Source organism: Rhopalosiphum padi, chromosome 2, assembly GCF_020882245.1.
Source record: "Rhopalosiphum padi isolate XX-2018 chromosome 2, ASM2088224v1, whole genome shotgun sequence".
Taxonomy (NCBI): Eukaryota; Metazoa; Arthropoda; class Insecta; order Hemiptera; family Aphididae; genus Rhopalosiphum; species Rhopalosiphum padi.
The window spans coordinates 79,790,258-79,816,812 of NC_083598.1; the positions used below are offsets into that span (position 1 = coordinate 79,790,258).

The 26,555-nt window shown below is 27.6% G+C and overlaps 1 protein-coding gene across 3 annotated transcripts in view; it reads left to right on the forward strand.

The window, feature by feature from the left end:
• The window catches only part of LOC132921208 (hrp65 protein-like), a 28,246-nt gene extending 21,942 nt beyond the window's left edge, over window positions 1-6,304 (forward strand). Inside the window, exons 10-11 of one of the 3 annotated variants that reach the window (XR_009660839.1) lie at window positions 5,547-5,735; window positions 6,141-6,304. Coding sequence is in view for 1 of the 3 variants with exons in the window: in XM_060984085.1 (XP_060840068.1) it covers window positions 5,547-5,573 (27 nt within the window). In the remaining 2 variants the exon portion in view is untranslated. The other 2 variants (XR_009660838.1, XM_060984085.1) reach the window with 2 other exon arrangements.
• Window positions 6,305-26,555: the final 20,251 nt, after the last annotated feature.

A 26,555-nucleotide genomic window follows, 5' to 3' on the forward strand; every position in this document is an offset into this window, starting at 1 on the left:
ATTCTAATCAAACGTTTGTTAAATTATTATCGTTTAGATTCTAATATTTTTTATTTTACTTAACCAATTTATCAAGATTTTCGCAAAACTAATTTAAAATTTGTTTAATAAGTTTATATATTAAACTTAATATAAGAAAAACTAATTTAACTTTTTCAGTATAATTTGGTAGATGTTTTAAAACATTATTTTCTGTGTTACATTTCAAGTATAATTTATATATTTTTTTAATTTTTATAAATTATAGGTTCTAAACATCTAAACTATCAAATTCCTGTTATGATAAGTTATTATATATTTATACGTATAGTACTAGAATACGCAAACAAATATTCACTAAATGTTTAATGGTAATAATATGACTTTCGAAAATTTTCTTAGTGGAACCGGCAGCTCTATAAAAAATTAGAAATGAAGTTTCTATTTTAAATTTGTAGAGCGTCGGAAACTTATGTGTGAAAGAACCGTTCTTAATTTGATGATTTTTGAGCGAACGAAAAGGTGTACCGAGACAATATTATAAAATCATAATTCTAAAACTTCAAAGGAGTACTGTAAGCGCCTTTTATTATTCTTCTAACATGTAACATCTGCCGGTTAATTAAATTAATCGACAGAAAAATGTATTAACCGACACAATATGGATCTTACTTTTAACCTGTCATACACCAAATGTATTAACATAAAAATGTGTTTCGAATACTACGATAGTGTTAATAATGTTTTCTATACGTTATTGGATGTATTAATTTTTAATTAACATATTATTAAATTAAATCGTACAGTCACAATTTATTTATGTAAATTATGAGTTATATAATTTATTAATATTATATATTATTGAATGGCATGTGTATTAAAATTACAATAATGCAGCGGTTCTTAACCTTTTGTAGAACACGGACCCTCGACACCCCCCCCCCCCCCCCCCCCCCCGATGAAAGATTTTTTAGAAATCGCGAACCCCTACCAATTTTTTGTCGAATACTTTTTTTTTACAAAACATCTATAGATGTTATCATAACCAAAATTATAATAATTATTTTATATTACAAATTATAGAAGTAGACATAACAAAACATACACATTTATAATTATTTTTATTAAACTTAATTTTTCATAAAACTGTAATATAAATTATTTTATTTTTAATATTCTTAAAACCACCGTGGACCCCCAAGGGGCCGCGGACCACAGGTTAAGAACCGCTGCAATAATGTATTGTGTATAATGGGTCCGGATTTTATTCTTTATTATATTTGTCATGAGAATTCTGATTATAAATATGTTTCATGATGTTAACATTAAATTTGGCATCATTTCGCTTTTCGAATAAAAAAAAACATTGATTGCATTTCTGAATAACATAACATGTTGCATTTATGTTAAAGAAAATTTTTAAAATATTAAAAAGTTATAAAATACAAGGTCATGATATTTATCGAGTAACAACCGCTAAAGTTTTCTATTAGAACATTCGCTCTGACTCATTTTAAAACTTTTCTTTAAAGTGATCAATTAATCATAAACTATATATGCCTTTTAATGGTAACCAATGTTTTTTTTTTTTTTTTTAAGAATACAAATGTTTACTTTTTTACAGAAAATGTTTGAATTTTATGTAAACTCGCTATAACAATATTGTACGGTTTTCGATTAAATACATTTTGCAATTATTATTACAATCTGAATGGGTTATAAGGTCTTGATTATACATAGCTACTGTGGGTGGGCTAAATTTGTAAAATTGCGGCATTGAGTTATCCGTTTTTGTGAAGATCTAATATATGATTATTTTTCAGCTGCGCGTCGTAATTTGGGCATGAAAAAAAAATCGTTTTCAATCTTTAAATAATCATCTTATCTTGGTTACAATATCGGATTGTGCACACCTACATCACGCTCCATATTATTGTATTAAATTGTAGTTTTTTATCGAATCTGATGGATCACAAAAATAAATAAATATATCTATTGCCGGAGGCGTTATTTTGCGCGTTGTAAAATGACGTTGGAACTGTTGTGGTAAGTTTAAAGAACAAAAAATTATTCGTTGCAGTGATCGAACCAGGTCATCCAGCGTCGTGCTCGGTGTTGTCTTAGGTGTTAGCAGAACTGTGTATATTGTATTTATGCACCTTTAATGTTAAAATAATATATTATTATCAGTCTTGTAAAATATTTTAATGTAAACTTTTTTTTCAAATATTTTTAAGACGAAGTATTGAAATATGTATAATCTGAATGATTAAATTTTTATTCACGAGATAAATGCTGTCGGTATCTCAATACGAATATTAATAAATTATTAAGTGATAAAAAAGTATATCTTTTCTTAGTGTATTCATTCCAAAAAAATTTATTTTTAATATTTTTCTATCCAAATCTTAGTCATTTAAACTACTAGTTCAATAATATGATTTAATTGTAATTAGTGTAATGAATACTTTTGTGTTCAATAAATATTAAACATATTAAAAAAGAGTTGGAAAATTTAAATTGATATTGAACATGAAAACTCAAAATATTTTGAATACTTCAAGATTTTATTATTTATTACATACCATTATATTCTAAGTTTGGATAGGTATGTGTGGCTAAATATTATGTGGTTAGGACTCATACCTCGTGTGATGTAATTTTATTCTTGATTATATTATTGTAAGTACATAATATGGACGTATCCAGAGTAAGCAAAACAGGGCCCTTGTCTCCCCCTTGAATTTTTAATTTGTTTTCCCAATTATTATCTGTTACGCTCTAATTTAGTAGAAACAGAATACTTTAATTTTTGATAAAATAATGTAATAACTGATTATTTTATATTATTATGCTCAGTGTAATAATATACTATAAATAAAATGTATACAATTTTTTTAAAATTTATTTCTTAAATTAATTTTGCACCCTTCCTCCCCCCCTTTATACAAAGTCTGGGGACGACGCCCATGCAGTAAACGATGTTTGCGTGATATGTAAAATGTGCACTTGTATACCTAACCCGGAGAAGACGTTCCATGCATTTATCATTAGATAACGAAATGAGTTATTGTAAAATTAAGTCAAGGATGATCATTGATCATATCTAAAATTATATGTACCTATACATATTATATTTACATTTAAGTATGCATTACTAAATAACGGGGTTTTGAAAAAATATTTGAAGATATAATAATTCTGAAAAAACTTGTTCTATCATTATAAAGTTTTACTTTTTTGTATCCAATAGATACATTTTAATCTCATACTTAAAATACAAGCGAGTAATTATTTAACTAAGCAATGATTTTAAATTTGATTTTTGTATTGAAATCACTAGAAATTTATTTATTCAAAAGCGTAGGTTGATAACTATTAAAAATAGAAAACAATGTTTTTAATTTCCTAAGAAAATAATTTATGTAATAAAAAGAATCAACTGTTTACATATTAAAAAATGTTTTTATTATGAAAACATTTTATTATAGTATATTATATTAATATTGTTTATATCATGTTTCATTAATGGGACGCCTATATCCGCATGTGTTGTCTCTATCTTATACACGCGTAACATAGTTAAAAACTGTTTAGCGCGGAACAACTTTACTCCCTCAATATTTATATCAAAATTACCAAAATTTTAAATCGCATTGAGAAGAACTTTACCTTGTAGTGTTTTAATTTTTTTGATAGTGGTAACCAATAATTTTTAATAATTAAATGAAAAAAACCTAAAGTTCTCAAACCGATAACTTTAATTGCATTCATGTTATCAAAAAAAAATTAAACGCTACGTCATAGGTAAAGTTCTTCCGAATAGGATTTATAATTTTGGTTGTTTTGATTAAAATATCGAGGGAGTAAAGTTGTCCCGCGCAAAACAGTTTTTAGCTATGTACGCGTGTATAAGACAGAGACAACACATGCGGGTATAGCGTCCTCTTAAAATTGCTTGCAAGTTATTTGATCAAGAGTTACGACCTAGCCACTTAAGTTCCAAAGTGGTGTATGTTCTGTATACCTGTAGTCTCATGTTATCCGGTTAGTGGTTTTTTTTTGTTTTTAGTCCTCTAAAGTAATATTTTTTAGTTAGTTCGCGCAAGACTACGTAATGGTAATATACTAATTATATAATGAGTTGATTTATATACTTACACGTTGAAATGCCGATAAATATTACGATAATACATCATAATATGCACGATTATGGGCCAACCGGGTCTATATGGACTATTTCAAAAGGGGATCCAATTTTATTTACCTAAGAATCTAGGATAGTTATTATACATTATTATCAATTTATACATATAATATAATGTATTCTAGGGTGTAGCTGAATAAAGTAAATACATTTTCGTTGTTACATTTTTGTTTATTATATTTTGGTTTGCCAATAAAATATCGTCTTTTAAACTAGTAAACTGCATAGTGTATACGTAAATGTTTTTAATTAATGAAGAAATCATTTCTTGGTTGTGTGGGAGGGGGGAGTAATTTTCAAATGTAAAGTACGCCATTGTATACATTTGTCTAGTATGCATAACCTAGTGTAATAAGTTCTTAAAGTGTGTTGTATATATGCAGTTATAATTTTTGTAACCAAACGAAAATTCTACATTTTCGTTACAATTTATTATCACACAAACGTAACTTCTTTCGCCTCTGGGGGGTCTTAATAGTTTTTTTACCCGAAGATTTTGATCTCAAAGAAGATAAATAGCTTCTAAAAATGTCTCGAGAATTCAGATGTAATGCAGAGATTTTCCGATTTTTATCGTTAACATATTATCATCCTCTTGGATGGTCGTATTTTATTTGCAGGCGAGGCACCATCACAGTCATAGTCGCAAATATTATAATATGTGCCTAAATATATATGTATTTAAAACGAGCACCTAATGACAGCTCTAAGATCACTCTGACAGACTAAAATCTGATTTATAATATACCTTTTTCTATTTTTTAATCAGCTTTTTTTAGAAACGAATTTGCACGAGTAATAATAATATAAATGGTTTCACAGTGCAATTCCAGTGCGCGTTTCGCACATTTGTGATTTAAATTCATCAGACTATTCGTGGATTGTGGTTTTGACCTATAAATTGAGTCACGCTACACGATTTACTGCTATTACACATAATATATTACGTATATAAAAAAAACCGCCCTTTCCCAAATGCATTGTAATGTTGTAGGTCATCTTCATCATGTAATGTGCTTATTTTGAATTTGAAAGATCTTCGTATCAAATAAATATATTTCTCATTATTATATACAGTGGTGTATTTAAGGGGTTGAAAAGGTCAATGGATCCTCTATTTTGTTGTGCCTTGGGTTATTATTTTTAAATTTTAAATTTAATTTTAGTAAAAGTAAATATTGTTAAGAATTTCAGGAAGTTGATAAATGTGGGTTTTAGATACGCCACTATACCCAAATTTTGAAATATTTTACATCCACTGCCCACATTGACGTTCACTTACGCGTGTCCATACTTTATTTATATGTCAACATGATATTTATTAACATATTTGTTGGTTTGTTTTATATTTAATTTTCAGGCTCAATTCTGTCTGGCGTTCAGTTAACTGTGTCGTTTCTCCGAAGAAATCAACTGGAATAACGTATTATTGTTATTGTGGAATTATGGAATAAGTCTCTGGCCACCAATATACATGTGTGTACGCGTATTACGTACCATAGAGTGGTCATACGCGCATAGTTCTACATTGTGTTACTGTAACGGTGAGGTATTGATTTTTAAAATATTACACTTAAGCTTCTCCACCTTAGTCATATCACTGCAGTATGCTATCCAATGCACCATTACAAGGTATTCACTTAATTAAACTAAAAGGATTACTAAACCTCGAAACTATCCTTTGCCCTTCCATGTAAATAAATACCACCGCAGACTACTGCTGTAGGATGAATGTGTCTGCAGCACGAAACCCCATTGTTGGCAACGGTTTATCAACTTTTTTTTTATGTTTTTTATAATATACTTTTTAATCGCCCCACCATTTCACAAAGGTCGACCCATAAACAGGTGTGCCAAATTTTACGTTTTAAAAAATAAATTTGGCAGTGTTAACCTTTTGAGACATTTATGATTTGATTTATAATAATTTTTTTTTTTGGTTTTAATTCTATAGCTATGTTAATTGATGGGGTGCGAGTACATCATACACTATTTGTGCTCAGACCAACAATGAACCATTCGCAGAGGATGCTGATTAGCGAGAAAAAGAAAAAAAATGTTTTACAACAACGTATATCAATTGAAGAATTTCAATAAAGTAAACATTTCTTAACATAATCAATCTTCTTTAATATTTTATTTCCTTTCATGTTCCATTAAACAATCCATCATATGTCTGCATTCAACATTTATTTATACCCCAATAAACTGCCATGTTTCCGTAGTTGTTGGCTAAAATGCGGATGTTGCAGAATAAGTTAATTTATAATGGAACAAATATATTCACATTTATTATATAATATCTAGATTAAGCCGGTTATTCGTCAACAACCTATTCGTTTTAAAAAATTTGAATTGCATAAATATAATAAAGGTTTCTACTTTTTAGTAATTTAAATAATTTATATAGTTCCTTCTTAATAAATCTAAACAACATAACAAAATATTTATTATATTTTTAAAATTTAAAATTAATTTAATTAAATGTCATACAATTTTATCAATAATGCAAATAATATGATCAAGTAAAAAGAAAAAAAATTATTATTTTCTAATTAAAACTAAAACCTAGTGTGGGGGGGGATTTCTTACTAATTTATGATGTGCGCATCAGCCAGGTACGTATTTATTTGTCATTATGCATTACTATTTACCATGCTTCGTGGCATTAGGTTCGTTCTAATATTAACACAAACGATGGGTCTCTTGGTCGAAACGTCGAGGTTTCTACACTTAAAGAATAAGAAAAAGAAAGAAGAGATAAATGACCGGGGGTGTATTGGAGCATAAACGGCGTATACTCATAACAATATTGAAAAAAAAATATTTATTTTATAGTTATACGGTTGATAAATGTTGAGTATACGATGAATGGTGACAAATGGAAAATAGTATATTATTTTATTAATTGTTTTTGAAAATTGGTTTTTTAAATTTTATTGTATAAAATTAAAAATAATTTAGGTTGATTATTACTTATCAGGTCGTATACGGTATACTCATATAATCTAAGACCGTGGTATAATCGAATATAATATAATATTTACGGCTGTTATTGATAGTACTATTTATATTCTATAACGATAGGTATGTTTTATTTATATAATTTTTCGAGCGGAGCGAGAACAATTTTTGTTATAGATATTGACTGTGTCGAGCGAAGTAAGAAAAATATTTTTGAGATAACTACATTTTAAAAAATATGGCCTATACTCAAGACATTATTTACCAATACATCCCTGGAAAAACAACCATATCACAAAAATCATCCAAACTAGAAATTAAAAACTAAAAAAAAATCTACTGGTCCATCCGAAACATAAAACCAGTTGCAAAATGATGTTTAAAATATCATCTAGCATGTTTGTTGGTCGGTGGTCGTCTATAGCAGAAGTGAAAACTATAATAATTCTATAAATCCTTAATTACGAGTTGCAACTGAAGTGCTCAAACGTGCTTGCAACTATATATTAAGGCTTTCTAGGAAACTGGAAAGAAATACTGGTTGCTTTATATAATCAACAATTATTTTATTCAAATCTTAAGTAACTGCAGATATCATAAATCTAGAAATTAAAATTTATCATTTATGAAAATGTGTGTTTACAAACATCAGAATGAAATGACATAACATATATTTATACATAATGCGATTAAACTAAAGCATAAAAATTAAAAACCATAATTATACTAAGCGTTTTCGTCTTAAACGTCAATAAGTATGCAATATAATATGTATGATGTATATGAATTTTATTTGAATATAAGTTAATATATTATTGTATATATATAATGCTGCCTGATGTATGAACAGTTGAAAATGATAACGAGTTTTAAGTTCTTTTGGAATATTATAGTTACGACTACAAGTGAGTAGTTAATGTTTAGAGTTTCATTATTATTTTTACATAATTTAAAAATCATGTTATTAAACCACATTACATCATGTCACTTATTATTTGATTACAGCAAAAAGTTTTTGTACTAAAATATGAAAAATAATACTCACTTTAAAATCAACAAAAGTGTGATTTTTCTAATAGTTTTGAGAAAAAAATGTTCTCATATTATAAAATAGCATTTAGACAAAGTTATTACTAATTAAGTAATACGATGTTAACTCATTAAATCAATGTATATTTTTTGGTTAAAGGGAGGTAAATTGTTTATTGTTTTAAAATTCAAACACTTGTACAAGTGTTGTGGATAATAATTTTGTTAAATCTTTATAGGACTTATTATTTATTATTTTTTATACAAACTGCGTGGGGGCAGTACTGATTTCCCTTATGAAAACTATGATTAAAATTTTAATATTTAATATTATTATTAAATATTAATATTGAAAACCGTAAAATATTCTAAATAAAAGTATAGTGGATAGTACTTGTAATAAATTATATGGTATTCTGTATATTTTTGTATCGTACACATTTTTAATGTAAGTATGTTTGTTTTGAATACAATTAAAAAAAAGAGAGAAAGTAGGTAATCACGCTGCTGTACAGTAGGAGTCAATTTTATCTTATAATTGAGTAGGTTTCTGTAACTGATATATTAAATATTTTATACTTTTTAAACTACAAAATAAATTGAAAATTTTCGTGATTTTAATTTATTTTCTCAAAATTTGAACTTCGTGTTAATGTATCTTAAATATTATTAAATGCCTACTGGAACATTATATTAAATTTTCTTACTTTTTGAACACATCAAAATGGCTTATCTAATGTATCAACAAGATCAAATTTGTTATTAGAAACCTCAAACCTCCTTTATAGTTAGAAAAAAAAAACATTTTTTCTACTACTCATTAGTGTATAAAAAAAAGTATATATTCACTCTTCAAATACTTTACAAAACCATCAATAATGTGAATCTGGCCAATATATTTATATATTTTTTATTTAATTCATATATCTATACCTGATCTATATATAATAGTGCATTTATACTTATTTTTTAAATGATACCTACATAAACACTATTTTTTAATATCATTGTATTTTTTATGTAATTTAAGAATGAACGAGCATTTTCATAGTTCTTAAAACATTAGATACTATAAGTGTATCGTATAATTCTTTCTAATGACTATATAAATTATAAATTTATATCAAATTAACTATAATTTTCATATCATCATAGTCATAATATCTTCTATACCTGCTATACATTTTTTTCCTTAGTACCTGCTAGCAATTAAATAACTTAACGATTCGTTTGAATTTCGATATACCCACATTTTTTTTGAGATTTTAACAAAATATATAATGTCTCGACAATTAAAAATAAATACATACTTATATATTATATATTACGTAAAAAATAAAAATGCATAAAGCTCACACTTTTAAATTCTAACACCTGACTGCATTATATATGTGAGTGCAAGTTTAATTAAGTTGACGATTGTGGATAGAGCCTCAAAGAGGGAAAAGTTAATCCATAAGTGGAGAAATGGGACTTGAACTGGGTTCTCTGAATAGAGAGAGAAGGTGCTGGAAGTCGCAAACCCACATTATTTATCTTCAAAAAAAAAAAAAAACCATGATGGGGTACACTCGTGTACTTAAAAATTCTAAAAATCAATTAGAATAAATTTATTACTGAAGAGTAAATGTATGACGGAGGGAATGACCATGCTATATATTGTGAAAACGATACATTGTTTGTCAAATTTCGTCGGAGGCAATTAATAGAATAATGCATATTACAATACCAAGAATATGGCTATAATAATTTATATCCTCAACCATATTTCCGTTTAATTTATACCTTGTTATAATTTTAAATTGAAAATTAATATATGGATTACAGATGATAAGAGGTGGTAAGTATAATTTCTATACCATACGTGAAAGTAAAAAAAGGCTAAATTAGGTACTGTAACCAAGTATACATCTAAAGAATTTCTATAAAATTGACCTAAACAGCAATGATAAAATATTGACACATCATTAACATTTTATTCAGGTTTTTATCTATATATTATATAATATTTATATACTGACTATACTAATAGAGTTATATTTTTGAAATTTTGAATTAGTTGGTATTTTGTTGAACGTTAAACATTAGGTAAATATTACAGAAATCTAATAATATATATATACTTTTTAGGCAAAACAAATTGTTAAAGTTTGCAAAAATATCAATATTAAATTTAAAAAACCACAAAACAAAAATATTTTAATTACCTATATGTGTGTGTGTAGGCGTAGGTAATGAATTTATTTTACAATATAAGATTAAAAATATCTACATTTTATTACAACTCCTTTTTTAGTTTTTTACTAACCCCCTCCTCCGTGTTATTATGTATATCTATAAACAATTTATTTAGCAGCGATAAGTTAATGATCAGTATGTTATGAACTTTCGTTTACTTCAAAACACGCTATATTTTTCGTAGTGACCTTGTTCAAAGTAATAACGTATTACGTGATAAAATATTAAATTTAATTTTGGAAAAATTTACATAAACATAAAATAAATCTGTTAAAGTAGGTAATTAAGTTACCACTTAGGACATAACAGCTACCTACATATTAATAAATCAAAAAACTACACAGAAATAAAATAATTAAGGGATCATCTATATGTTTCTGTCTTAAATATTATAATTCTACTTATAAACTTTTACAAATCTAATACAAACAAAGGGAGAAGTATCCTGTAAGCATCGAGTGAACATCTTCATTGTAATGCAGATTTTAAATTTGAATTCAATGATAAAGCGCTGTATAAGAAAAACGATTCTATTCGAAAACAGTTATATGTCTTGCTACTATAGTAATTTATCTTATTATTAGTATTTAGTAAAATAGTAATACAGTTAATTTAAAGTTATTTTTTTCGAAAATATATTGCATTTGAAAATACCATTTTGCATATAACTTATAATAATATACGATAAAACTATAAAAGTTTCAAGTATTCACGATTCACGAATAATATTTTTTAATTATAACGAAATAACTAAAATTGTTATTTTATGTTTATATATCTAATTTTAATCAAATTTTAACTTAAAACATTTATAAAATAAACTGTATTAAAACATCATTTATATTTTTTGGTTATAGTATAAACTACTAAGAAAAACCTTGTATTAAATTTCCAACCCTTAACTAAAAGAACTGAACATTTTTTACATTTTTGTAATTTTGGTAAATTTTATCAAAATCTGAACTTCGAGTATTTATAAATAAAAACTGTGTAGCTGAAAATTTAATATTTGTGTATATTTTACCCGATTATTTTTTTTAAAATTATTATTTTATTTTTGCATCAAATAACTCAAATATAATTAATTATAAATATAGGATTTTGTCTCAAAACTATAATAAAAAATTCTAAAATTGAAAAAAAATTGTATGTTTAATTTATTCTACAAGAGTTGTAATTAATTTGCCATTAAAACTATACCAACACTGATTAAAATTGTATTCAATTTTATATTCTAGTATTTATTTTCACTAACAAAGGAAGTATTCTCTACATTATAATGTGATGTTTTAATTTGTTATTATAGAATATGGGTTGCACCAGCCACCAATTAATTATTTTATTTATTTTAATTTAAAATTATAATAGGTGTACTACAAAATATTGAATACATGTTTAATATATATATTATGTTAACAAAGAAATAATGTAGTATATTATACAAAAAAAGTGAAATTTACATATAGATTAAGATTCATTAAATTCATTATTTAATTAAATGTATGTGAGATTGTATAATTTATTAAAATTTATTAATTGTTTGCTTACATGCTCTTACAAAATAAGGTTTATTAGGGCAAGGGTATATTTGGTATATTTAACGAAACCGGTATCAGAATTTATTAGATAAAAAGTCCGAATTTTCGACTATTTGTAAGTGAGGCGATCTCTTCACTACGTTATATAAGTACTTTCATTATACATAATGAGTTGATCCAATTTAATATAAAGTTGTCATTACGGCAGATTATAAGAAATGATACTATATGCATTTTTTCTAACCAATGATCCATTATTTATTTTGTCCCACGATATAAATATAATTATTTATTAAATTTATTTTACCATTACCCTAGACACTGGTCTAGTTATTCCACCGGATATTCAATAGCCTAACTATAATGTCTCGTGATTTTTTTTATAATAGAAACGCATCAAAAATATCATATAATCTTACGAGTTAATACTAATCCGTGGTACAACAAATTTATGACAGTAATGTAGCTAAATAGCCTATTCAAGACGCCGTGTGGTCATAATGTTTTAATACTAAGACTTAAGAGAGAATTAATTAATGACATTGTTTTACTTTCTGATCTATGTCGATTTAGTACTAAACATGATCATACTCTGATTAGACATAAGCTTATATGTTGTGTGTATATATACATTTTACATGGTACCTACTTAAAATTACCATTCGTACATTTTATGCATACATTTATGTACCAAACAATTGGTTTATTTTTTGTTTTGTTATATTATTAAGTAATTATCCAAGAATCCCAGTAGGTCATTTTAGATCATAGAATGGTCACAAATTCATAATTCGAACACTATATTGTATATTATAACATATTATTCATGACTTTTTGTGGATGAATATTAAACGTCTCCCTACTCTCCCTCCTTATAATATCATGAAACGGTGGTAACACGTTACATATACCATATTATTATTAATATATTATATAATGTATCTACAAAATATTAGGTGTGCTAATGGTAATGCTATATTTAATTTTTTTTTTAATCATTGGCTAAAAAAACAAGTAAAATGTTACCTATTCCCACGAAATAAAATATAATCAATAATCATATACATTTAATTATATTATTGTTATAACTCTTATAAACGGTCAGTGACTATGACATATAGATGATTTTACCACACAGTACCGTATCGTATAAGTGCCATAGATACTTTTCAACGTTATTCGTGGAAAATCCATGCGCTAGGAAAGTCTTTCATAAATGGGAAGTCTATCGATAAAAAACGTAGCCGACATTTTGTGAGTTTTGCAAGAATTATTTGTAACAATTATTTAATTGATTAAATGTTTAATGATTTTTCATTCATCTCGGCTTTATAGTCCATATTATTATCCTCCTTACATATTAAGTATTATATACCTGACTTCAAAAATCGTAAACCGATGCGCATTTTCTTTTACATGTATTATAATTTTCTAATATGCATATAGGTACTAATGTTTATCAATTATTTGTTTTCATTCTATAAATACTTATTTTGAGATACAGACTAAAAACCCTTAAATGTGCCGCAAGTTTTCAACCCTCACAATTATATATATATTACTTTATGTAGGTGGGTATTGTTAAACATTAATGGAAAATACATATACTCTCTGTATAATAACGAGCTGGTTACACACCATTATGTAATATTTATCACAGTTTATTTTTAGAATTTTTTTTTATTGTCCAACTATACTAATACACCATTCCAAAAATGGAGAATATGTGCCATAACTTATGGTCGTGTTCATATCGGATCAATCAAGACAAATTTCCATTAGCCTATTATTATTTGTTAATATGTCTCACAAATGATCGCAAGTTTTTTTTATAATATCATAATTTAAATGTATATAGATAATAATTTATTTTGTTTATTGTACATTCTGTTTCATCGAAATCGAGTATATTCTTATATTCTTTGGTCATTATTAATAACTTTTTCTTATTAATATTTTTGAAATACGATAGCTGTTTGCTATTAGAATTTAAAAAGCTTAAATTATACCAATTTATGTATATGGCTTTTTTTGGTTAACTAAACTTATAATAAAACAGATTTTCTTAGAATTCTAGGATATTTGAGTTAATTTATACGTCATGTAAATATTTTAATCTTTAAATTATCCATTAAGTACAGCAACATATTAGTTTTTAAATTTAGGCATTATACGACGATAGTACGAGGAGTATCTTCGTACAATTATAGATAGATATTTGTACCATCGTGTTCTTTACATTTTTTAGTAGGTTGTAGGTAGTCTAATTAATATGATATAATACATTATTAGACAATATAATATTAATATTACATGTTTTATTTGAATTTAGATACCTTATATTGTTTTCTAGTGTGTATGAGTAGGGAATGATGTTTGATATTAATCAAAAAACTATATAACAAATTCCAATAGGTCTATGGTTTGAAAGAGCTAACGATCATTATAATATTATAATAGTATACTAACATTAAACAATAAACAGTATATTGGTTTACACATACCGTTCTAAATATTATAGTTAAAATTGTTTAACTAATAGATAACTATAATAATATGATGTTGTGGATTTACAGGAGTAGCGTAAGAATATATACACATCAGATATTAATTCAATTTGTAACTTAAAAATACACGCTTATAGATTTCTCATAATCTATTCAGAAATACCGAGGTCGTATTCACCATGTATATATAATATATATTATATATACTGTAATGGTCAATGCAGTGACCATTGTCTTTTCTGTATATTTTACTCAATCGACGGGCGTTTTTTAAACATTTAATTCGAAATAAAAAAGTAAACAATATTCGAAATATAAATAAAAGATTATCGTTAAAACGATATGTTATTTAATGTTAAGTCTATAGTCTTCATACTCTGCCACCGGTAGCATTTGTGTGGGTGCTCTACCTATAATTCTTACCATCGTGTGGCCCGAGCCTTAGCTCAAGGTTCGAATTACGCGGTAATTGTGTAATTACTGTATAATATATACCAATAGGTACAGAAATACCATAGTCTACGACAGCTTGCACGTCATAATGTACAAATTTATATTTAATTATTGTTTTGAAACTACACAACTAGATAGCAATTACAACAATAATACTTTATTAATGATAAACGACGTACAAATGTATTTCTAATACGTCTTATATTGTGTAACATAAAATATTTTAAACAATAATAGATATATTTTTGTATAGTTTTGAAACCATATTTTATTGTTATTGGATGTTTTTCAATTTCTTTCTCATTACATTTCTGTACCAATATATATATTTTTGTATTATTGGTTTATGCACACAAAAAAATATATCATCACATTGTTTATTTTATTTTACATTTTCTATGGATAGTCAGAAGAGTTAAAAAAGTATATTACAATTTATATTTTGCAATAAATCATATACAAACAACTTCACTGTAAACCCAATGTTAAACTATTATATTTTTATACTCCACAATAAGCGTTCATTTGAATCGTAAATTATTAAATCAGGCCGAGTGTTGAGTTGTTTTAATGACACCAACCAAAACGCAACGATTACGCGAAATGTGAATCAATTGCGTTAATAACTTCTTTAATTCATTTTAGTTTTTGTATAATAAATATAAGCTTCATAACCTACTTATAAAACTACTTATAAAATGGATATTTATACGTATAATAAATATAAATTAATGATTCTATTAATTACTTCACTAGGTAGTGAATATTTTCTTTAACAACTTAACTAATTATAAACAAATCCAATAACACAGAGAAGTTTAACTGTATGTATATTGTATGATGGATGTGTTTTAAATTATTTGACTCTAGTTTTAGTGTACATTTAAAGTTAGAACATAAACTATATATTAATATACGATGTGAGAGTGCCTATATACATATTATATATCAATAATAACGAAAAAATATTACACCAACTTTTTTTCTTGAGTCGGCGATAGCGATATTCTACAGAAAAAGTAACTACCTACCTATAAGTAAATATATTTGAGAACAATATATAATATGATATTTTCGACAGAATACATTTGAAATACAAAATATTATATTTCCATCACTGCCAGTATACGAAGATAATTCAAATCTATGTACAAAATCCCTGTAAATTATAATATATCATTATAGTATCTACAGAATTCTGGCAGTGCAAAATATATTGTTTGTACATTTATATTGTATTGTATTATATTATGCTTTCAAGAATAGAATCCCTTAGCTCTATAATTTCTTCACCATACTCGCTATTCATTTATTCTGTTGTAATAAATAATAAATACACTGTTGTATTTTATTAATTACTAGGTGCTGTACCTATTGCAATTAGCTATCCTCAAATATTTAACGTCTGGAAATGTCCAGTTAATTATTATGATTTATAAATGTTAAACATCAACAGTAAAATATTGTAATGTTTATTTACGAAATTTATAATGACGCATGAAAATACGACAAATATAATGCTGTGTATAGTAATACAAGTTTACAAATGTACATAAAACAAGTTTATGTTAATTAAAAGTACTCTGTTTTCTACTGTTCCTAAAATGGCTATCGTAACTCTTAAGAAAACCAAGTATACAACGCGGAAACTTATTTAATACAAATATATTTATAGCATGTGTTGGCTCTTGATACTTCTAATATAGTTATATTATACATTTTATTAGCGCTTGTACCATAGCTAAATTTCACATTTACACATTATTCGGAATGTACATGATTACTGCAGCTTGTGTTGTTAACTATACTAATTTAATTGTAAACCTAAAACGAAAACTGTGATATGTTCCACATCAAAACTACGGGCTTCTATTTAGTACAAATAATAATAATTAAAAAACTAGATAGATCAAGAAGCGAACACAATGTCTTCTTATACATATTTAATTTTGCACGAGTTTATAGTATTTCAACAAATTTAATTTCGAGTTTTTCTAAAGTACGTTTATATTTTTGAAGATAATAATATATAGTATTATTAGTATTATACTTGAACATCTGAATCGATCACAAGTGTAAAATAGTTTTCATTAAACACTATGCAAGTTAGTATTTAAATTTTGTGTTCGTTAATAACCGATGCATTAAATATGTTGATTGAAAGCGTTAAATTTTTCAATCAATTAGGTACTTATTTTTATCACGCATTCACTTCACTGTGTAATAATAAACCATATACGTATATATGTAATATGTTTAAAAAATCAAACAAAAACATTTTAATTTGATACTTTTTTTTGAAATCACAATTAGCTAATTGCTATACTGCAAAGTCTATGCATAATATATCATATAAAATAAAAACATACATTACATGTGTTGTACTAGAGCTTTGTTGAAATCACAAAAATAATAACAGTTTAATATAATAATTATTTTATAACTTTTTCCCCATTCCTACATCAGTATCAGAAATTAATATATTATACATTTTTATGATTTTATTATTCAACGAATTCCATTGAAAAAACTGATAACTTATTTTATATAATTTGAAACTATACTAAAGCTATGAAGTTTGTTTTGTTTTTTTTTATGAGAGGAATTATAAAATATTTCAAAACATAATATTGTTTATGGTAACATAATTAGGTACTTTGTAATAATATCTTTAACGTTAATAATTTTGTAGTCCATATCTAAAATTTTATTATTGTTAATATTATATATCTATCCCCAATTTTTAACTAAAAAGAAAAAATATTAAAAACAACTAGCATTTTACTATTTATCAATAATTTTAGTAATTTGTATGTAACTGTGTAAGTATAATATGACTTACGAGTAGGTATGTAATATGTATATCAAAATGTATAACACTATAATATGTGTATGACATACGTCTTGTTTTACTCTAATAGTTATTTTTAATATACAGGTAAGCGAACAGAAGCAATAATTATGGCAAAAGAAAGCTTAAAGAAGAATAAAAAATAGCAAAAAAATAATATTCATTCAGTAACTATTCTGTTTCGTGAGCTAGTGTGCCAGCCCTTTTGTCCACTTTGTAGTGACATGCAATCCGTTATTATGTTATAATTGAAATATGCTAGACCGAAATCAATTGGCCCAGCAGTTGTTTACTACTAGTTCAGCAAAGATGGTGTGTGATACGAAATCGGTAAGTATCGGTTGTCAATCGTTATAATAATAAATCTGTTTAGAAAACAGTATTTAATTTGTTATTGTTGTCGTGTACGTCTATGTAATAATAATATTATCGTAGTGTATTTCGTACACGGTTTATACGATGATATCTATTACATAGTTTAATGTTAGTGTAATTTAACAAAAATAAAATTATAAAATAAATAAAAATTGAACGTTAAATTCCGCTGCCGCTGTGGCTGTTGCCGTCGTCGTACACAGTAGACCGACCGCGATACACACGAGCTGTGTGTCAAAACATTATTTATGAGCATTATTATTATTATTATTATTATTATTATTATTATCATTATTACTACAGACCGCCACCTGCGCCGTCGCCGGTGGTATATACAGTACTTTGTATTGTTTCGGACCACTTGTTCCCGTCAATATATTGTTCGATGCCAAATAGCGACAATTTTCCTACTCGATTGTCTCGACTTAATTGGTTTGTTAATGAAACCGCGTGTCATTCAAAAACTGCATACAATTTAAACAAAACACGAAAAAAAAAATACAAAAAAATGGTTTAAAACGAACGTAATTTATATTGCCAAACGGGCAACGGTAAACGTAAATGCGAAAGAAAATATTATATCATTAATATGGTTATAACGCGTATTATATAGTGTGTAGTATGTACTAGTGTACTATACTAAGCATGTACAGTCCTATAATATTGTATTATTGGAAATATCCACTTTAATGTAAACATTTTTGGGAAAAAAGTGACTTGGCCTCATGAGTCCATTTTAATTGAGACCACATAGCTGGAAATAGGCTAATATAATATTAATAATTTACTTTAGATAATATTAAGAAAATTATAAAGTTATAACGACTACTCAATAGGTTATTCATAATTCAATGTAGTGTTGTTATTTTTTTTTTGTATTAATGTAATAGAAAAATAGGATTTTATAGGTAAGATTGTAAGCAGCGTAGGCAGATAGGTGGTTGATAAATAAACATATTTGACTTAATCCTTTCAAGTGGGACTTCACATTATAGAAACGCCAGGCGTATTAAGAGGTTAGATAACGGCCCTATATCTATCTCCGTATAAAAGTGTCAATGACAACTATTTTGGTACAAATATTTCTCAAGAACTTATACGAATATTCAACATTTGTTACACACGTCTCTAGATTTCTTCGTCATAAAATAATTAGGAATTTTTAATAAAATAAATTTTTAAGAGTATTATAATAGTATAAATTGCAAGTCTTCATACACCGTATAGAATATTAAAGTTTTTATATATAACTCATGCACATAAAAAAGTGTTTTTCTACGCGAAAGAAAAGCTTTTAAAACAAATATAGCTTTGCTAAAGAATTTAAAAGTTAATCAAAAGCACTTAAAGAATTACATTTTTTTCCCACTGTTTGAGTTAGCTGATTGGTTTTTATATTTTTATATAAATTCAGTGAAGTACAGAAATCTATCTCGTAATAATGTACCCAATCTCGACTATACGTCGTCATCGTGTTGATTGTTTCAGATTTCAATTGTAGTTTGGTGGAAAAAGGATTAATCATTTTGGGGGCTTACAAATGGTAATCATGTACATTTGTACGGAAATCTTGTAAAAGAAACCGCATATTAATAAATTAGTAGTAAGTAACGAGTGAAAACTATAATCTATAATGTACTTATATTACACAGGATGATTCTCCGATTATGTTTGACTCCTTTTTCTTTTTCATTATTTCAGTTGTTCAAATTTTGATTTTTGGAATTTTTAAATATATTTCAAGACCAATTATTTTAAATTCCTGATTATTTTTGTACAAGGTATTTAGAGTATCATATGGCGATACAAACTTCGATTTCTAAAATAGGAAACACGTTTATCAAGAATATTAGTTATGTGATAATAGGTTTGGAAGATATGAAGGCTATGGGCTATGGTGACTTGATAAATTTAGTAACTTATATTAATTTATCAAATGTATAGTTTGTAAAAATAGTTCAAGTAAACACTAGATTCAATATTAAATCTATTTTATTATTTTTGTAAAATCATTTTTAAATATTTTTATTCTTAGTATAAACATTTTAATAATTGATAAATTGCATATTTGAATTTTGAATTAGATATAATGCTATAAAAAAATATATAATATATTCACTAAATAATTTACATTAAAATAAGGGGATCCTCATTTGAAACAAAAGTCTGTATCACCATAGATACTCTTTAATTAGTAGTCTCGTTATTTCAAATACATTTTTTCTTTATAATATATATGTCAAACCTACTACAATATAAAGTATTGAATGTATAAGTGTACCGCAATAGTACTAGACCCAGATAAAAATATTTCATACATATAGCAGTGGTTCTCAATCTTTTTAAACTTAACATTTTCCCTGAAAATCTATCGCGACCCACATGGTTTTACTTTTTCAGGATTAATAAGTAGTTCTAAAAAATATATTATATATATATATATATATATATATATATATTGTGGGGGCCTGAATGGTTGTGGAAGGAACGGTACCGCGATATATATAATACTATATTAAAAATGTTCATGACCCGCAGTTTGAGAAACGCAAACGCTACCATATATATTGTTCTGATAATAAAAAATTAAAATGTTTAGAATAATCTAATGTAAACAATTTAGTTCATAGTTGTAAGCTAATAAAGTATAGTTAATGCTTATAAAAAATAATAATAATAATAAAAATAGTTATCAGCTAGAACTCATCACTAGATCCTAGAATCTAACTATATACTTTTATAGAATGTTTAAATTTTTTGGATTACTTTATAAAATTGATGCGTAATTACATGGAATAAAATACGTAATTATATATATTTATATATTTATAACTTCTGTTTGTAAAGTGCGGCTGTTTCACTAATTTATGGGTTTCGATGTAATTTTAGTTCATATAATATTATCCTTTTAAATAAAATTGTTATCATACAGATTCGTACACATTACGAAGAATAAATGATTTTAATCACGTCCGAAACAATACTTTATATTTTATGTCATACTATGATATATTGTATTGCGAATTTAATACGTAGGTAGTAGGTACCTATCTATATTAATTATACGCATTTTCAAAGTTAATTTATTTTTGCACTGTTAGCTATACTAATAATATTTGGCATAGTTTATATATGCTAACGACTAACGAGTATACCTATATAATATTATTATATACATTTCGTGCGGTTGTGCAGCAATACAATACTTGGGTTTAAATTATTTTATTTTCGTTGCAGTTTGTGCATACATTATAATATGATAGGTTTATGTTATAAATAACAGAACGACCGTTATTGTTTTTGAACGAAAGCGCGTGGATTTCGACTGGCGACTTACTCGAGAGTATATTATATACGATATAGGCGAATTCCCCAAAGTCGAAAACAATATTTTTATCCGACGGCGGTGGCGGCGGCGGTGGCGGTGTCCGTTTTGACAAGCTTGCCGCTGCATGCCGCGTCGCTCGATCTATACGCGGCGGCCACCGCCGACACCGTCGCCGTAATCGATACTCGCGGAAACGACGACGCCGCCGCGTTCAAGTATAATATTTCGCGCGTAGAATTGAATATACCACAGCGTTCGTCATATTATTATTATTATAAAGTGGGGCGGCGAGGCGACCACTTGTGTTTGTGTTTATCGTATATCGACGGTATTCTATTAAAATAACATATATAGGTAGTGAGATGGTGATGCAAAGGTCGCCCCGTGCGCGCGTGTGTGTATATACAATTTACCGAGAAAGACGGCAAACGAGAAAAACGAAATAAGAATGAAACGAACGTATTTCGAGTGCGCTCTCGAAAACTCGCGTTATTATTATATTAACTTTTTCAATCGCAATTGAAACTCGCGTCCAAACTATATAATATGTAATAATAACACCTACGCTGCACCGCGTGTGCGTATTATTACGACACGCGTGTGCAATGTACATAATGTGTACATTTAATACGAATAATCGAGTTACCTATATAGTGAGAGCGATCTCGCTGCGTCAGCCGCGGTTATAATAATATCTATATTGTTATTTGTTGTAAACGCTCATAACATTATATATGTGTGTCACGTATAAAACGATATTATTATAAACCGTATAATACGTAAAGCACACACACACACACACACACACACACATACATAATATAATAAATATAGGTATGTATAATAAGCAAAGCACTCGGGCACAAAGTACCGGTATGCAATGTGTTGGTAATAAACGGTTGTATTTTTTACTATAATTTAATACTAAAATACATTAGAATAATATGCGTTAAATCTAATAACGGTATATAAACAAGTATACACAAACACACGAGCGAGTATAACCGTACGAGTCGCCTATGCAGCAAGAGACGTACCTACTCGTCGTGTGTTATCGTTTATTGTATTATATGCGTTGCGTATGTAGTATACTCTATATACGGCATCATGTGACACCTAACTGATAATAGTATTATCGCGACTCGATACATAATAATATAATCGTAATACATTATTATTATTATTATTATTACAATAATAATAATATGATTGTGCGGTGTGCGAGAGGACAATCTAAACACGACGACGATCTAAACGCGCACGAGTTATAATATTATCTCTCATACAGCACGATTACTGCGTGTGTATGCGCTTACATACCTATGTATAGGCAGAGTGAATCTATCTATATATATATATATTGATATGTCGATGAGTGTGTGTGTGTTAGTTGTAGGTATATCGTGTAAGCGCGCCGCCGAAGGATTACAATATAATATTGCCTATATATTATTATTATTGTATTATCGTATACGCGCACGTCACACGCGAAACTGCATATTATAAAATATAGGTATTCAATACATGTCGTGTGGCACCCGCGTGTATTGTATATATTATAACATAATAATAATATTATAATATACGTTATGACGTCGGGGCCGAACTGCGCGTCTCGTATAATATACCTACCTACGTATTTATGTTGTAGGTGTACGTAAATTATACAGCCGTGCACTGCAGTGCAGTTCAATACATATTGACCATAGTACTATCACGGTCATATCACGTTTTATATACGTCGTGATCATATAAAACATCAATGTTATTGTACATCGTAGCAGTTTAACGCACTGCCTGAGATCACTTACACCTAATCCCCAAAGTCATCCAAGCCCCTATACCCCCTACGTTAATATTGAAATAATAATTTTCATAACACATGTGTGGCCCGTAGAAAAGTAGGATTTACCGAACATTTGCTCAATCAGAAGAGTAGGTACATAGTAGGTACTATGGTGTAGATATTTTGTATAAAAATAAAAATTCCTCGTTTTCCACGAACTGCTGTGTGAATGGCAACCACCCGCTATTATTTTAAAAATACCTACATAATTTTAAAACCAGCGCTGTCGATCATCATCGTGATGTAGGATTACACAATACAGATACTGATACAAATATACACTCATCCTATAGCAAAAAATAAAAAAAGTATTTTTGTAATATTATACGTGTAATGAAAATGTAACAGTTTTTTTTTGTTTTTTTAGCTAAACGGAACGTTATATTGGATTTAGTTATTTAAAAATGTTAGCCTCCCAACCAACACCATAGCCAATAATTTTACCCGATTTCCGCATACGGCTATAAAGTTTAAATCACTATATAATAAAATACAAAACATAGTAATAATACGCACATTTAAGTGCTTAACCGACGGTTTAGGGGCGGTGGCGTTATAATCTCTTCCCGAGGCCGTTATTATTTAATATAATAACGAGAATAGATAATAGCGAACGTCGGTGGTTTTTTTCGGTTTTCCCTTAATAAACTTAACCTAGCAGGGACGCAGGGTGTAAAATCGGTTATTGCGTCGACCGAGGCGTTTCGCGTGTTGTAAAAACCGACGTAGGTCGCACGGACGAGGAGGATTTATAATATAAGCAAACGACGTGCCGAGTATACATAATAGCATAATACGTAATATGTGTATACGCCATTATATTGTGCAATAGTGATTTATTATCTCGGTGTAATGTTCCACCGCCGCCTGCTCTTCTGTCAACGGCGGATAGATACGGCGGCGGTGTCGCGTTCGTTAATGCGTGAGCTATATTATATGATCATAGAATTCCGGTCACGGGAATAATATAATAACAATACAGCGATGCCATACGTTAAAAATATTATGTACCCACGCGCACACATACCATACAGGCGAGGGTTTTCTATATAAATATTAAGGGGACGGTTTAAGCACCGATAAACATTTGCAGATCACAGATTGGTCCAAAGTCTAAAATGATTATCGAAAACTATTACGGATTAAGATTACATTCTCTACTTAAACGCTTTTACAAACATATTGTGCTTTAGAATATGAAATTAAAAATAACATAGGTTTAAAAATAATTAAGAATTAATATATGAATAATATTAACCAATATGGGTACATCAAATAAGGGTAATATGAAATTTCATAATAATGCGTGTAAGTTCGGTTTAAATTACTTAGACATTATGGAAAAAGTATATTAGTATAGGTACTTTCTTCAACGTTTAAAAAAATTATTTTTTATGGCTCATGTAAATATGTAATATATATATATCCCTTTCAAAACTTAATCGTTAAAAGAGTTAAAGACTATTTAATGAAAAAAGTCATCCTACCAAAGTATAGTGATATCTAAATTATGGCCAAGTCTGTTTTATAGTTTGTTAAAAATATTTTAACACAGAAAAATAAAAAATAGTACGCTTGAAATATCTGTGCCAGTTGTAGACAACGAAAAAGAGGCCAATTCAAAAATTGGCCAAGTTTTAAAATAAAAATAAAAAAAGCATTGTTGTTCGTGAAAGTATTGGAGTGAAATTAGGCTATAGACTACACTACTACAGAAAGTGTAGACTTTGCCACATTGTAGATATATCACTAGGTACTTTAATTGGCTGACTCCTTTTGCTAAGTGGTCTTTAACTTAGCTTTTTTAATGGTTAGGTTTTTGACGCGGATATCATTACTTTATGTTGGGTTCAGCATCGTGGGCGTTGTATATTTAATTTTTTTATTAAGTACTGAAGGAGTTATTTGTCCATTCAAGATTTTTAAAAAAAAAAAATCAAATATTAAAGTTAAATACTTATGGACACAATATTGTCAATATTGAAATGATTATCTAATTTTATGATTTGCAACTTCTTATTTCTGGACATATATTTGATGTAAGCACATAAACTACTGCCATTTGATCAATATTGGATTTCCGTATGCTTTGAATCGATCTGCAGCATTTTGTGTTTACATCAAAAATATATATCCAAAATATTAAGAAATGGCAAATAATAAAAATAATCATTGTAACTATGTTCATAAGGGTTTATATTGAATATTTCGATCGAAGTAAGACGGAAAAGATAGACAATTAAAAGTTAGATTAATTTAAACATTTTAAGTCGGGATGGAGTTGGGTAATACAACTAGTATTGTGTACAAATAAATATCTTAACCAGTAACGATAAAATTTTCTCTCACTTCGCTACGAGTCTTATTGTTTATATTTTGGTTGTTATAGTAAATTATTATTATTTATTATTATTTGACGCGTTTAGAAATCTTCTCCCTAAAACAGCACTAACTCTAAGAAAATTGCAGTTTTTAGACTTTTATCTTTATTTACACTATATACACTAATATATATATAGTGTAACACTATCTAATCAATCTTCGCACCAAATGAATGTCACGTTTTTACATAAACGAGAAGTTCCTTATAAATTCTACGATGAGTGAGTGAGTGATTTAGTAATAAAAATATGTAAGTTTGGGAGTAACCCATGCTGAAATGGCTTAATACTTGTATAATAATATAATGAATTCGTTTTTGTTTTACATTTGCCCTAAGATGTTTTGACTTAATGAATGTTTTAAATTTCAAAAGCCAAGGAAGTAAGCATAGGCACGAGGTAGGAAAAACTGGGTGAATTTATTCATTTAAAAATATATTGTAAAGAATGCTGTTTAAAGTTAACAGCCCTGCTACTACATGGCTCATATATTTAAAAATTTTTTTTAAATTACTGACGTTAACTGAAAATAGGTATCTTAAAATGAATTATTCGAAGTAATATTACAACAAACAGTGTACATACAGTTCTTGTCGGATTTATGGCGGTAGCTCAAGTTTTTAGGGTTTTCAAGCATTCAAGGTGCTAAGCACCCTTAGAACCTCTTTGAGCTCATGATATTATACACATACATCACTGCACGCGCTCGATGTCGACCCGGGCGGGGCGGGTAACCGGGATTACACACATATTATCATATAGTAGGTATAGCGCCCCTAGTGGCGGTCAAATGATTTTATCATTAGGGAATGGATGTGGAATTTTCTCATTCACAATACATGACATTTTTGTCTGGAAA